This window comes from Amblyomma maculatum, chromosome 3 (genome assembly GCF_055883805.1).
Source record: "Amblyomma maculatum isolate TAMU_Amacu chromosome 3, ASM5588380v1, whole genome shotgun sequence".
NCBI lineage: Eukaryota > Metazoa > Arthropoda > Arachnida > Ixodida > Ixodidae > Amblyomma > Amblyomma maculatum.
The window spans coordinates 155,792,745-155,808,037 of record NC_139346.1 but is presented as its reverse complement, the minus strand read 5'-3'; the positions used below and the strand labels follow the sequence as shown (position 1 = coordinate 155,808,037).

The 15,293-nt window shown below is 44.7% G+C and overlaps 1 protein-coding gene across 7 annotated transcripts in view; it reads right to left on the bottom strand.

Annotated features, from left to right (window-relative positions):
* Positions 1-6,609: 6,609 nt before the first annotated feature.
* Positions 6,610-15,293, bottom strand: part of LOC146196557 (uncharacterized) — a 72,705-nt gene continuing 64,021 nt past the window's right edge. For 6 of the 7 annotated variants that reach the window (XM_084598306.1, XM_084598305.1, XM_084598302.1 and 3 more), the window contains 2 exons: positions 10,819-10,842; positions 6,610-7,134 (listed from right to left, as the gene is read on the bottom strand). In XM_084598306.1, coding sequence (XP_084454432.1) covers positions 7,127-7,134; positions 10,819-10,842 — 32 coding nt within the window. In that variant the 3' untranslated portion in view covers positions 6,610-7,126. The remainder of the gene's footprint in view (positions 7,135-10,818; positions 10,843-15,293) is intronic. The other variant, XM_084598301.1, reaches the window with a different exon arrangement.

Genomic DNA, 15,293 nt, shown 5'->3' with positions numbered 1-15,293 from the left:
AACTTTCTGGTCCTGCGGTCCCATGGGTATAGGGCCGCGTCTGTGTATACTGTATTTTCCATTGTGGCTAGGTTCCGCTGTATAGTCTGCCCTGGCCTGCCTTCTAGCGGCGTGGAGGTTGGGATCCATGTTTCTCGGCAAGGAGCTGACATCCAGTGTTTGACGGACCTCGTCTGGAATGGTGGCTGTTGTATCTACGATCCCTTCTACGTCGTGTCCTAATCTTTCTAGGAGCTTGCGGCCGGTGACTGTCGGTAAAACGCAGCCGCCGTGGTCGGGTTCGAACCCGGGAACTCCGGCGTCTTACCACTGCACCACCCCGGTGGGGCGAGAATGGAGATGCAACTTCGTTTTTTGTCCAGAAGTTACAGGGCAGCCGACTTTTATACAAGTGGAATGAAATCACAAGTTTTTACAGAAATCATTAGACAAGCATGCATAACACAAACAAATAATGCAGTTTCAATGTATATATCCACAGGATACTTTGCAGACTTATATACTCCGTTCTTTGAACAGTACTGCTGGGACCAGTGACACATCTGTTATTCAGAGTTAACTTATTTAATTTGCCGGCACTTACAGTGGACACGATAAAATCAGTTAAAGTTAAGCCGCATATACTTTTTATAGGAACTTAATTTTTTCTCTGTTCTCTCTTTATAGGGGTATGTATATATGTACACATCTCAGTCAACGACATCACTGACGACTTTCCCAATTGGGAGTTTCTTTAGGACCAATTAGAACCAATGGGAAGCCCAATTGGTTTAAATTGGGCGTCCCAATTGGGATTGAAGTAACATATTGGGCTTCCCAATTAGCCCAATGGGTTTATTCAATCCCAATTGGGATGCCCCATTGGTTTCTTCCCTCCCAATCAGTTTCATTTCGAATTGGGAGTTAGGAAACTGGGTGTCCCAATTGGGAGTCAAGAAACCAGTTGTGTTGGACAGTACTCACTGGGCAAATTATTTGGGATTGGCAGAACCAATTCAATCTGCCTGGTCGTCCCAATTGGACCCATTGATTTTTTTTACTGGGATGCCATGAGACTAATTGCGACGTCATCGAACGATGGGTAAATACAATGATTTGTGTGACATTAACATGTCATTTCGTTTTTTAGTTGTAAATGGTTATATATTTATTTATCTAAATATTTAACTATACTTCCGAATTATATGCTTGATTTCACTGCCTAGGAAGCTAGGCTCTCAAATAAAGAAACTTAATTTCTCCATGAGCGGCACCACCGCACAGTGCAGCGGCACCCGCTCGGGATGGAACGATAGGTCCGCACCTGAAGTTGGCGATATACATTTGAGAATATATTTTCCTTTGTTCGTCATCATTTTGCAAGGGATGAATTTTCAGTATATGATGTTTTGGAAATACGCGAAAACAGCGGTTTACGAGCAACGATAAAAAAAAAATGTAATGAAGTTGCCAGCAAAAATGGGTTGGAACTGTACTACGAACCGATTCGGATCGATTTCTCCGATTTGTTCCAGTTCGTGTTCAGCTCCAAAATGGAGAAAAAAAATTCGGGTTCGGTTCCGGTTCGACACCCTGCTAACCATTGCTATTGGTTAGTGATAACCATAACACACCTTCTAAGTACTAGCTAATTTCTAACGTGTTAAGCACCGCTTAACTAGTGATAGTTACGATGACTTCCAAATGCATGGATTCCTATGGGCATCTGCAACGCCGGCAGAGCTTGGCGAGGGGGCTGCGCAGCTGGCCTTAGCTGTGACGTCACTCGGTCGCGGCATACCGCATACGCCAAGCTCGACTCTGACCCTCGTAGTGGAGCTTCTCTTCAAAATATGGTGGCAGGCCAGCCCACCTTACTCTGCGGAAAGCTAGGACAAACTCCTCACCAAGCCAGACAAGAACACTCAATTTGCACTTATTTCGTGGGCATGTCGCCCCCACCTGGAGACTACACATGACCTACCTACCTACCCTAATTCACGACATCTGGGGGAAATAGTTGTTTCTCTCTCTCTAGCCCCTCCAGCAAGCGGCAGTGACCTACCTGTACCAGCCCCGTAGGGCCAGGAGCAACCTCCCGCCCCTATGCGATGTCAGTGCAAGATCCCCAACTGGTCGAAATTACTTTGTAGCACTCCATCATGGCTCCTTTCTTTCCACTTTCACTCCCTTCCCTTACAGCGCGGTTCAGGTATCAACGGAACGTGACAGATATTGCGTCCTTACTTTCCTGTGAACGAATTATTAAACGAGCAACTACTAATGCAATAACGCCGGTCACTCATCAGATTGCCCAAAGACCAAACGCAGCAGGTAGTATCTAGCTCCCAGCCTGCCTTAGGCGAGGTCTGTGAAACTATTCGCCAATAACTCAGATCCTTATAGAAGTTTCGAGCGTTTCCAGTTTAATTGGTTGACAGGAAGGGAAAGGCGCAGTATCTGCCACACTTGTTTCTGTCGACACCTGAACCGCGCCGTAAGGGGGTTTGGGGGAGCAAGGCGCAGTATAGGAGGTATTCACATGACGTCACAGCTGACGTGAGTATGCAGCCGACGCCATCTTTGCGTCCTGTTTTGACTAGTACTAGTACGGGGCGGCGGTTAGGTTAGCTGTTCGTGCGCGTCCGTTTGGTCTGTCACTCTGCCTCATGCCAGCCCCGTTGTTATGAAAACTCAATCGGTATCATGAGTGACAGTTCGATTTATCAGCAAAGTGGGCGCGATGCGGACAGAGACCTGTACGAAACAAAACTTTGGTACCAACCCGTGTGCAGTCGATATGCGCAACTGCACGGTAAGCGTCGGCCTGTGCCCGCATAAATATATGCGACATTCATGAATTCCTTGTTCTACAGACGAGCTTCATCGCAAGAAACCAATCGCAAGCCTACTGACCACTCGAAGAACGCAACTACGTTACAATCGGCTGGGTTAAAAGCCGCGGTTGAAGCAGACGAACTCGCTCTTTGTGCAATTACGTGCGTGCCGTCCAACGTTTGTGCCAACTAAACCGATGAATTTTTGTAGCTGATATTCTGCATAGAAATGGCGTTTAGTAGTCAGTATCTTTTATACAAAACTTGTTTGGTGTACTTGCCTCAATCGATCAGAAGAAGTCGGATCTTTGCATCGTCTGTGGCGGTAAGGAAGCAAAAGAAACCGCTGCCACACGCCACAGCGATGACACCGGTAGCGCCACCTCGTTGCCTTGCGGGCTCGAAATAACCTTTTGCAACAAAACTCTTTTTGCCAAGCTAAACTTGATTTGTTATTAGAGATAAATTTGTTTATGAAGTTCTTCAAACCTTCTGCAAAACAACTCTGCCCGCCTGTACGTTCCTTCGCCGAAGCTGCATGCGGTCTGCTTTGATTAGCAGCCGACACAGACGATGCAAACATCCGACTTCTTCTGATCGAATGAGGCAAGTACGGCAACACAAAGTTTAGCGAGTCCTCTTTGAAGGATTTTATTTCAACAAAACACGACACGGAGGTGTTGGCGGCGCGCTGAATGCATGCGCATGACTGCAAGCGATACATTGCCGCGCTGCTCTTTTACCGGGAATGTGTCTTCCGAGTGCGTGAAGAACAGTCGGGCACACATAGTAACAAGAGCTGGCTGCTAGGGCACATCCGGAAGATTCCAGTCCAGCCCATTTTGACATACATTTCTCATATTCCAGATAATTGTGCGGTTGTGCCGTGCCAGCCATACGTGGCGTCGCATCTCGGGGAAGTGTCTCGTTCGGGTGGAGTTGTTCGTGTGTACTTCCGGAACTTTAAAATGCCGAGGTCTTTCGCGCAGCTCTTCAGCTTCCGTTGTTTACACTGTGCACGCGTCTATTACAGTCTACGATAGCTCAATAAACAACATATAGCTGCGGGTGCCACTACTTGTAGAACCGCACGACAGCACTTGATACGTACGTTCGCCCTGTTCGTTCCGTGGACACAAAAATGGCCGACTGTGCCTCAATTACCCACAATGCACCGCGCACAGCGCGTCAGTGAATCTTACGTCGACATAGTAAATTGGTTTATAGTAGTAGTATGTGGTTATTTGATTAGTTTGTTTGTGAGGTTTAACGTCCCAAAGCAACTCAGGCTATGAGAGACGCGGTTATTTGATTAATATCCAAAAAAAGAAGGAAAATGCGCTTGCCAGCCTTGGTATCTATCTGAAGCACCTGAACTGGGGCGGCAGAAGGGATAGCGAGGAAGCGGTAGACAAATCAGAGTTGAGCGATAGGGAGAACGGACAGTTGTTGTGGCTGTAGTACTGGCTCGGTAGCCGAGCCACCTCCGCTGCCTCGTGCAGACAGAAGAGAAAATAGAGAAGAAAAACGCGCCGCAACAACTGTCGTCCACCACCGAAGCAGTGGCGGGTGCAATGACTGCCCAAAAGATAAAAATCGGTGGCTGGCTAGCCCCCGCCGTCGACTTACCGTCCCAGCCCCGCAGGGCCAGGAACAGCCACCCTTCATCACCTTGCCAGAGAATGAACAGGGCAGGCAGCCAGAGGTGGCGAGTCAAGCTTTCGCTTCAAAAGCGAACTTGCTAGCCGGTTGTCCCAAGATGTGCCGCTAAATTAGCGCCACATGGAATTCGAAGGCTGAGACAATAGTTTCGAAACAGCACTACGCAACTGAACGAGGTTGCAAACTGCTGTCGGAGAGCAATACAGTTCAGCGTTCTTGGCACAAGTAGCGAATGGATGAATTTCACAAATGTGCAACAAACGACAGAGGCCGCAAAATATTACTTGAAATGCGACCAACTTGCCAGCTTTCCGATGGATACATGGACTGGCGCGACGCCTTTGAAGCACAAGATTTACCGTAGTGGTCGATAAGTCAACAGACTAGTTCGTCGACTTTCGCGTTTTGCATGAATTGTGCGTTCCAGCCACGAGTGCAAGCAGCAAAAGAAATTTGTGAAATAGGCTTCAAGTGGGAAACTGTTGATCTTCATTCGCCACAAGAATGTGTTTACTTTTTAGTGCTCTACAGTTCCACCTGCACAAATGGCTCTTGCGTTGGTTCGCTCGTTTTTCTAGCACTTAAATTTTAATAGCTATCCAGCTGACACAATTGTGAAGGGAAAATGTTTGGGCATGTTGGTTCATCGTCAATACAGCGAAGCGCTCAAAATCACAAAGGACGAGGATTGTCCTGTTCCCTCCTCGTCCTTTGTGATTTTGAGCGCTTCGCTGTATTGACAACTGTGAGCAGGACCAGCTACAATATTTTTGAATTTACATTTTTGTCAGCATTTGAGACACTACCATATTATAAAACACTTGTTCTGAAGATTGCAGTAATTAATATGTAAGTACTGTCATCATTGTATCCTGCAAAGCAATTCAGTTTGAGTATGTATGTTTAGTAAAAACATGACCAGACATCAAAGTCAAGGGACACATTGCAAATTCAGAAAATGTTTGCTGTCAAAAAAGTGATGAATTTTCTAGCTTCAAGGTAATTAAACACAAAGTAGAAGAAAACACCATGCCACTAGTGGGATCCTAATCCACAACCTCCAAATTTAGTCTGTTTTCACTCCCACCTTCCTCCCTTTACTGGCGCGGTTCAGATGTCCACAGAACAAGTTAGACACTCTGCCTTTCCTGTGAACTAATTATTACCAACTTCACATTGAAGGATGTTCTACATTCCAGGGAATTAACGTTGCTTGTAACCTAAACAATGCCAACCTCACATTGTGGCGAATATATGTCCTGTATCACTGCGTCACATAGTATGTGACCCTGAGGGACAGCAGGAGCTTAGAAAGAACCCTTTGATGCTACCTCTGGAAACAAGACTGTCAGAACAGATGCTCATAAGCAATTAAGCAGACATATGGAGGAAAATTAAGATACACAAATGAAAGGCACTATCACACTTTTAAGGTGAAACTTGTGTTTCCCTAATTCAAACTGTGCACAACCATGCAAAACCATGCTTAAGAGATCTTTTTCTCGTATCACTAGGTTCAAGCTATGCTTTAACTCCCGCCATTTTTTGTCCTGGGTCACCATGAGCAAGCCACACAGGCCTCAAAAAGCAGTTATCTCCCACTTGAAGTTTCAAAACAGAGAAGCAATCTGTCCGCTGTCTGCATATTGCTCGCAGCACTGCCAACTTGACAGGGGGTGTAAGAACTTGTGCATGAACGTCTTTGGTTTCGCAGGGCACTGAGCCACCCAGACCTGTGTTTATTTTCTTTTAAGTATCTTAAGTGCACTTGCCTTCTGTCCTTTATCAAACCCATAGCCAGCAACAGAACTGTACGCATCGGCTAGGGTTTTTCACATCTTTGCCAAGGATACCATACCTGTCCAAAGATGTTTGTAAATAAAATTCCACGTTTAGTAACATAACTATGTTAGACAAACATTGTTGGCTGTGAGCAGTGCAGGTAAAAGCCTCAATCTTTTCGTCACCACCAAAATAAGGAAGAAGCACAGAATGATGCAAAACACACCCATTGCCAAATGCCAGGGACTTGGCACGCTTGCCCAGTAACTGCCACTGCAGGTTCTGGACTGCATGTTCACAAGCCGCACCCGTGAAATGTCATGGCCACCGCCAAGAACCACACAACAAGTGCTGCCTGTGTTTTACTAGTAAACATTTGTTTCTCTTCAATCCTTTTTTCTTATTTTCTTCTGTTCATTTGTTGTTTCCCTACAAGCTCTCTCAGATGAGGAGCGAAAAAAAAAAAAAAAAAAAAAGATCCCGCTGTCAAGCAAGTGGAAGCCTTGGCAGACTCCAGGTTTTCTTTTTCTCAGGGCATTTTTGTCTTGTTTTCTCCCACAGACCAGGGAATTCTGGAGGCTTTGACAGGATGCTTTGTTGCGATGGCAACCCAGCTATAGCTTGCTTGTCAGCTTGTCACTGCCTGCCATGGAAAGTAGCATGCTGCAGCAACTTCACATCTTGCGACTTGAAGGTTAGTTTGCCGATTTCTGCATTTTTCAGATCCGATGTCCTTATATATACTCTTTTCATTCTCCTTTCATGCTCGGCAGAGGGCATGGGGGATAGGGTCGAGGGTGAGCGCAATAACTTAATTCTCCTAGCACTGCCTATTTTTTTCCTTTACCTAATTTCTTCGGGCTTCTTCAAACACCTGTAACGAAACAAACCAACAGTGGAAAGAGATTAGCAAAGAAAGCACAGGCAGTGTCAAAGAATCACTGAAATGTCCTATCACTCTTAGCAGCGCACAGCTTAAGTTGCAGACGTTAAAGGGAATCAAGAATTAGCTACGGATGCTTCAAACCATGCAGGCAAGTTAGTAGTTGCAGGCAAGCATTCAAAGCTAGCAACGAACCCACTTCCTCTCAGCTTTAGTAACTAACGACTGTCGCCATGCAATGTTAGCCTGACAATCTACTGAAGTTGGAATCTGCCTGGAACAATTACACTGTGCACCTACAGTAACACTATCAAGTGGCCAGGACATGCTAAAAAGGAAAGTAGAAAACAGTATAGATAAGATGAGGTCAAACTGTGCCTGTTGGGTCTCACTATATGTTTTACGTTGATAAGTATAGCATTATTTGACTGCCATTTCAAAGACAAAAATATGAGACTATGGCTTCAGTAATGGTAGGATCTAACTACAAAAGCTGTTAGAAACAATGTATAAGCCGGAAAAGAGATTTTTGTCTTGAAAAGAGCAAGCTAAAAATCGCACTCGTCTTATGTAGACGTTTTTACCAAAACGTGAGGTACATCTGACATGTGGCAATCCTGCTCACTAAGAGAGCTAAAGCCTGGAGTTGCTCGTATTTGTTTCAGTCCCTCGCATACAGTGCTGTCCATTTATAACGATACCAGATATAACAATATATTGCTTTTAATGATCAAATTATTGGGCATTATCAGTTTTCCCATTGCCCCTATGTAAAAATAAACTAAATATAATGATCGGTTATCGGCGGTATATCGGATGCAACGATAGCTTTATTGCCGCCTGGTAGATCTTTACCCTGAAAATTTGTTTGGATGTCTGATAAAAACTAAAATACTAAAAAGAGAATGACATGAAAACTGCATAAGCAGCGAGAACAAACCAGCGTAGCGATATCTGCAAGGGCCATTGCGTGCGACTAGAAAACGAGCACTATCACCATTGCAATTGCTTTCCGTAGCTGCGCAAAGGGTGCGGCCGTATCGTCATCGCCGATTGTGTGTCCATGTAATATGGCGCCGATGACGACGTCTCAATAGCTGTCGAGATGAAACAGCAGATTCATAGAGATTTCTGGCAGAGTTTCAGGGTTGGAAACCTCGCGAAAAAATACAGGCATTTGCACTCTACGATTTTAACGATCATCTAGACTCGGGATGTCCTGCAGTTCATCCAGTCACTGACCGGTTCCGTGCATGTAAAAAGGACTGCTGCCAGCGTACGCGCTAATGGAATCAATGCTTGCAGCGATTGTCAAGCTTCAGCAGCCGCTCAAGCAAGTGCGAATTTCCAATCCTTTTTTTTAGTATGCATAAGTTATTTTACGGCTACTGATATAGCCTGTAATAAAGTGTTTAGTGCTCTTTACGATTATTAGCATTGCTCAACCAGATTCATTCATCCCTAGTAAGTTTGCCTACATGCATGAGAAAATGCGTGGGGTGTTTGTTTTTCTCGCCGGTCCAGATAAAATGATAATCAGTTATAACGATCAAATTTTAGTATTTTTTTTCAATATCCTTATAAGTGGACTACACTGTATTTGTCTTCGTGCACACTCTCATTTGGCATATATAGCATATAACTCATTAGCAAGGAATACCAGCAAGTGAAGCGGCTTTCCAGAAAAAGATTTGCCAAAGCGAACAGCAACATGGGCAGCATGGCTGCTCGCTCAGTGACAATTTGGCACTTCAGAAAAGGCCGTGTGATATTGACGTGCACAAGATAGTTGATCGCGCACTACCCTCGAAAAATGCTGCATAAGCAACATGCTTGACGGAACTAGATTATGCACTGTATGAGGCGGCGAGTGACAAGTACATTGCTCAAAGTTTGAAGCGAGATCGTAGCTTCGGTGATACACCGACGCAGCCGATACTGTAAATGTACGCACTTGGGCAATTTCTGTTGGTTTCGTTTTTCACTTCAAGGTAAGGGGGTCGACCTATATGCCCTCTCGACCTACATACACGCGGCTTATTGAGTAGTAAATAAGCTGCAGAGTACTGCAAAGTTCCACTTTAAAGCGGTAAGCATGAAGAAAATTTACCTACCAAATGTGCTGAGACACAGCTAAGCTTTTACTTACGTGGAAGCCAACCTAGCAATCTGTCAAATGTAAGGTTGTATACAATAACAATTACAAATACAATTACAAGCCAAAAACAAAGGCGAAGAAGTAATGGATACCCTTACATGCTCCAGTAAGGAGAATTAAAGAAAAAGATAAAAGGCAAGAAAGTTGCACTCCCTTGCACGAGGTTTCCTTCATCCCAATTTTGGATTCTGAACTTCTAGAGTTAAGACAGCTTCACATTGTACGAGCAGCACACTGCTAAGCACCTACTAACGCATCGGTGCAGGGTACAGGTCCGGTAGCATGCAATTCAAACGGGCAGCCAATGCAGATTCTGGACATGGCTTGACATACTGCCGACAATAACTGAGCTCTTCAGATATAGAGCAGCTTGCTAGGTTTGACGCAAGATGTCTCAGGTAAAGTCTTATGATGCCTTCAGATTTTCTCTTAGGCAGGGAAATGGGTTCGTTGCAAAAATATAAAACAGCCAAGAGGGGAATAGGGGGGAAAGAAATGAGAAAGATGCATCCTACAGCCTCCCTAAACTACGAGTGACAACAGGAGCAGGCAAACGAGAGCCAGTCATGCAATGGTCTCATTTCCATGATCTCAGAGGCGCCAAAAGTGAAACTCCTCTTAGCTTTGGCACTTCATCGGGAGAGAAAAAAAACAAAAAAAAAAAAAAAAAGTCGCATTAAGAATGCTATGAGGCTTTGCCAGAGGCAAAAAGTAGAAAACAATACAGGGCTGGCTTATCAAATCCTTTCAAGAATACACGTGCCACAAGAGAAGCTGGGAAGGAGTTGCAACAATGATGTGGTGTTGCTAAAGGCACCTCCTGCTGCATTCTACACATAGCATGAGAAGTTCATCTGAGAGAACAACACTACACATGCTACGCTAAATCTAAGTGCCTTGTTTCTAGCCAAATAAAAAAAAAAATAAATTGATCACCACCTTCTAGGAGTGGACAGCCAGAAGTATAAGTCACCAAGGCTAGTAATCTTGCCAACACTTTGTGTTAGCGAAAACACAGTCCAGTAATAGGCTGTAACAAATTCGTAAATGGTGGCAAGCTTCAAACTACTTTAAGAGGACTATGCACAAATGCCAACACTTCCAGCCGAACAGAAAATAAAATGAGTAGTGCAATAAGAATGACAAAAATAAACCTATAAGACTTTCTTACTCTTTTAGGATCTACAAGGCACAATGAGAAATATGTGCAGCAGCTGTTGTCTTGAGAGCAGCACCAATCATTGTCCAACAAGCACTCGCAGCACAAAACATTACTGCCTCCATAACCGCGACTGAGAAAACCAGATGATGGCAACACTCTACATGTTTGAAATGAGAGGCCAGATAAATGAAAAGTTTTTAAAAATATGAGGAAAGAGTATGCAGAGAGGACTATGTAGGAAAAAAAATATAATAGAAGAGAGCACTTGGGTGCACAGAGTGTACTGCATGCCTTCAAAAAAAGGTTATGTGACTAGCTTATCTGGGGAAGCACGACTTATCGCACTGGGCATTACCTGGTGGCAGCAGCCTGGGGAACACTAAAATAATAGAAAACACAAAAATGGTCAAGGAAATGAGACAGAGCACACCCACACACACACGTACACACACGCTTAATAAAAAGCAAAAAAAAAAAAAAAGAAAAGAGTGGAGTGTACAGAAAAAAGACATCAGATCCCAATGGTCACCACCAGAAGGGAGGAAAAAGGAAAAGAACAGAAAAAAAAAAAAAAAATCTCCAACAGATGGGAGGTTCTCCATTCTTTTCTTTTTTTCCCACGGTGCACACAGTTCCCCCCCAACCACTGCTGTGCAGGAAGAAAAAAAAAAAAAAAAATCTGGAGAAAGAAGCAAGCTGTGCTCAAATATCCACCTTATACCAGGGCTTCCCAAGCAGGAGAACAAGCAGAGACAAAGCTCAGTGATCACACCATGAAAAGAAGAAGCCACAAAATCTGTTAACTGTGCGTGCCATTAAAGAACGGCATGGTGGCTGCAGTGACCAAAGAAGTAACAAAAATGTTGTGCAAAAAGCTGCGACTAGCTCTAACAGCCTCTCACAGAAGGTAGCATATTTGCAGCTTTACGTTCAAGGTAACAGGGGTACGCCAAAGTTGCCACACGCACAATGCTCAGGCTAGTCTTCTTCAACACACCAATCCACCCCCCCCCTCCCCTTCCCTCCCCCTTCACACATCTATACGGGCATCCTTGCTCCACCATTCTTGTTCCTGCACTGGCATTTAGGCGCAGCGGCCCTTCGATCCTGAGTCTCTGCATCCAATGAATATTGTGGCAATATCACTTCTAGTTGTGACACGTCAAGCCCACAATTGCAGCCAACTGCCTGACTTGGCACAATCAACAGTGCTTATTCCTTCCCCCGTGCAGTCTCTGAAAAAGCAGGGCAATTCCAATAGCAGGACTGGCGCCTAAATCTATTCAAACACAAGAGCAACTATACGAAAAAGAACAGTATATGCACCACTGTAAACGGCAGCACCACGACAGCCTTCAAAGCTTGCCACACTTGTTTTGGTGCACATCTTGCCCGTGCATCAACCACTGCCTGCCAAATGCTCTCCAATACAATAAGGCCTTAAATATTTTACACAATAAGGCCTTAAATATTTTACACACTCAAAATTCCGGCAGTCAATGCACTTTACCTCTTCTTTGTAGTAGCCTACAAAAGGCCACCAGAAAAAAAACTATGCAGACTTGATAAGTCGGGAGCAGTTTTCAAACGATTTCCGTGCAATGAGTGAAAAAGCATTACAGAGAGCAGCCTGGGAAGCCAAAGCACTCGCACTGCCACATAAATGATCGCCACTTACTGCCCCTTAATAAAGCGAAACTAAATGACAAGCTAATAATACTTGTGATCATTAAGGACTGGGCAAAATGTATGAAAACTAAATAAAGTGCACAGACAGTGGATGAGGGAAAAGCCTGCACCAAACCAGCGGAAGAGGGAAACAAGAAACCACCACAACAGCAGCAAAAAACATCCAAGCGTGCCGCGTCACAGAACAGTTATGTATATAAAAAGACGGCAGCAAACAGCAGCAACGGGTTATGTACTCGTGTACTAGGAGACAACGCATGTGTACAAAGAAGCCATAAAGAAAGCAGCATCTGCAACTGTGCCCAGTAAAAACGCGAGGGTGCACAGCCTGCAAGCTGACGTAAGCGACCCCTAGCAAAATGACCTGCCAACCACCATGCTGTGTAGTGCCCACAAGGAGAGAGGGGTAACGGCAGGGGAAATAAAGGGGAGGGGGGGATGTCACGGAGCCATCGAAAGAGAAGCAAAAAGCACTGTGCGCTAAAACAAAGCACATTACAAGCTACCTCATATGTATACACAAGTAAGAAAAAGAAATTGGGAAAGAACAGGATATCCAAGCAACTTTATTTTTTTTTTTTCGTTTGCATAAAAAAAAAAAAAAAAACCTCATCTTAGAACTGCCTGTGCCTACCTAGGTTTTCAAATAACACTGTTATTTCCACTTGCCGCTTGCATTCCTGCCCGCTTACCACTAATGAAAGAAATTGCAGCATACCAGTATCCTAGTTTTGGGTGAAGTCTCTCTCGTGATTGGGGGAGAGGGGGAGGGAGGAGGCTAAACTTTTATTTTGCAAAATGTAGACTTCATATTATTACTCATCACGTTAGCCCATTTTTCAATGACGTGCACGCACCAACAGTGGGCTCTGCTCTTGATATCGGCGGGCCAAACAAGAAAAGCTGCACAGAAATATGTTACCCCACTCCCGCACCATGCAGGAGACCCCTCCAATGACCATCCACCTCTCTTACATATTAAAGCTACCTCAAGCTGAGCAATTTGGCTGAAGAAATGCTAAACGAAATTGCCAGACCTTTGTCTGGCAAAAAAGTATTCTTTTCTAAATTCCCAATTCAGGCAAAATTGTCATAAGCAAACTGCACACCCACCGGCTAGGATACTATTGATATTATACGCAGCAGCGAGAAGATAAAAATTATGAGGAAACGTGTTAACCACCCATAAATATGCACCACATAATGCTAGAAGTGCTAGTTATACATTACTATATCAACAACAATAAACGCATTACTCAAAAGGTATTAAAAACCTGGCACGTATGGCTGCTGGTGTATGGAAACTGCTTACTTGTACATGTACAGTCATAGAGAGAAAAAGTACGGGATGAGGCTTCGTGGGAAAAAATTAATTCATATGCAATTAGTCAAGCAAATAATGCCAATAAAATGCACTGAAGCACAAGGGGTTCCAGCTGACTGACCAGCAAGGCAATGCAGAAATAAGTAACCGTATTTATTTGCATAATTTGCGTACTTTTTTTTCCCCATAAATTAAGGCTTCAAAAAGGGGGTGCGCGCAAATTACGCGAAAATTCCGCAAACATGGCTTAAAAATTCGCCCGCAAAAAGGATATAACGTGCAATATATATCTAAAAAATTGAGGCATCATATATAAGCAAAACCCTTTCCTTTATTAAGTGCACATATTTTGTCTAATCGGAGTCGTTGCTGGAAAAACTGGATTCCGAACCATGGCTGACATCGTAGCGGCCATCGTCACAAACGTCGCTGGCACCCCGAATAGCGTCATCCTCAGTTCCATCAAGCGCATTTGACAGTATAATTTTTTTCGAAGCTGTGCTCCACAATGTTGGGAGAGACCCTGTCCCACGCTGCCAGTATCCATTCATAGACCGCCTCCAAAGGAGGCCTCTTCATTTTTCCAGTCTGAGTAAGACTGTGTTCTCCGCTGGCCATCCACTCGACGTACAACTTCCGCACGTTGTCTTTAAACGGCTTGTTAATGAAGACATCCAACGGCTGCAGAACTGATGCCAGGCCGCCTGGGATGACAGCCAGGGTGGTCTTCATCTCCCTTGAAGCTATCAAGGACCAACATCGATGGTAGTCGCAAAATAGTGTCGCTTCCCCTACACAGTGTCCAGCCAGTCGAGCATTAATGCTTTATTTATCCACCCTTTTTGTGGACATGAACATGAATGAGTCCTTTCACTGTTAATTTCGGCATCCTCTTCCACTTAATTATGATAAAGGGTGGGAGTTTGCGACCGTCAGCAGTCACTGTTAGCATTACAATGCACCGTTGCTTTTCGCTACCGGTTGTTTTTATGGCAACAGATGAAACTCCCTTTTCGCTCACCATGATGTTGGGTGGCATGTCAAATGTTGGAGGCGTCTCGTCAGCGTTCCCGATCTGGGACATAATGAAACCTGTCCTGCGCAGCGCTATCACGAAATGGTGAAATGCCACCACTTTCTTTTCGTAGTCTACAGGCAAACGCTGGCAGAGAGTTGTCTTTCGTCTTAAAGACAGGTGGTGGCGTCTCATAAAACGGGTCACCCACCGCCTGCTTGCTCTGAGCGTCGCAGCTGGGATCCCTTTATCACGTGCAATTTTCCTGGCCTGGAACTGCAGCATCTTGCACGACACTGCGATCCCGGAGGCCCGATGCTCACGAACATAACGCACGGGTTCTTCAACGGTGGGGAATTTACCTTTTTTAGGTCCCCAAAATGCTCTCCTTCCTGGGCTTGCATTTGTTAGCTCTGCCTTCTGCTTTCGCCAGTACCGAACGTGGCTTTCATTAAGCTCGTATTGCCTGGCAGCGGCACGATTTCCATTTTCTTCTGCAAATTCAATCACCTGGAGCTTAAATTTTGCCGGATAGTTGTGGTAGCCCATTGCAACCGAACAACCATACGTCAAACCCATATGCACAAAGCCGAGCCACCAACAACAAAGAGATGGACTTGCCAGACGCACAACGAGCACTACTGTGCCGCGGCTTCGCTTTGGCTGGGATTGCTTCGGCTAGGCCTCGGTAGTGCGCCGCACCGATGCGGTCTGCTTGTGCATTCCTGCGTGCATGCTGGCGTTTTCGCGCAATGAGGTGCGCAAAATATGCAGTTAAAATATGTTTTTTTTTTATAAATCC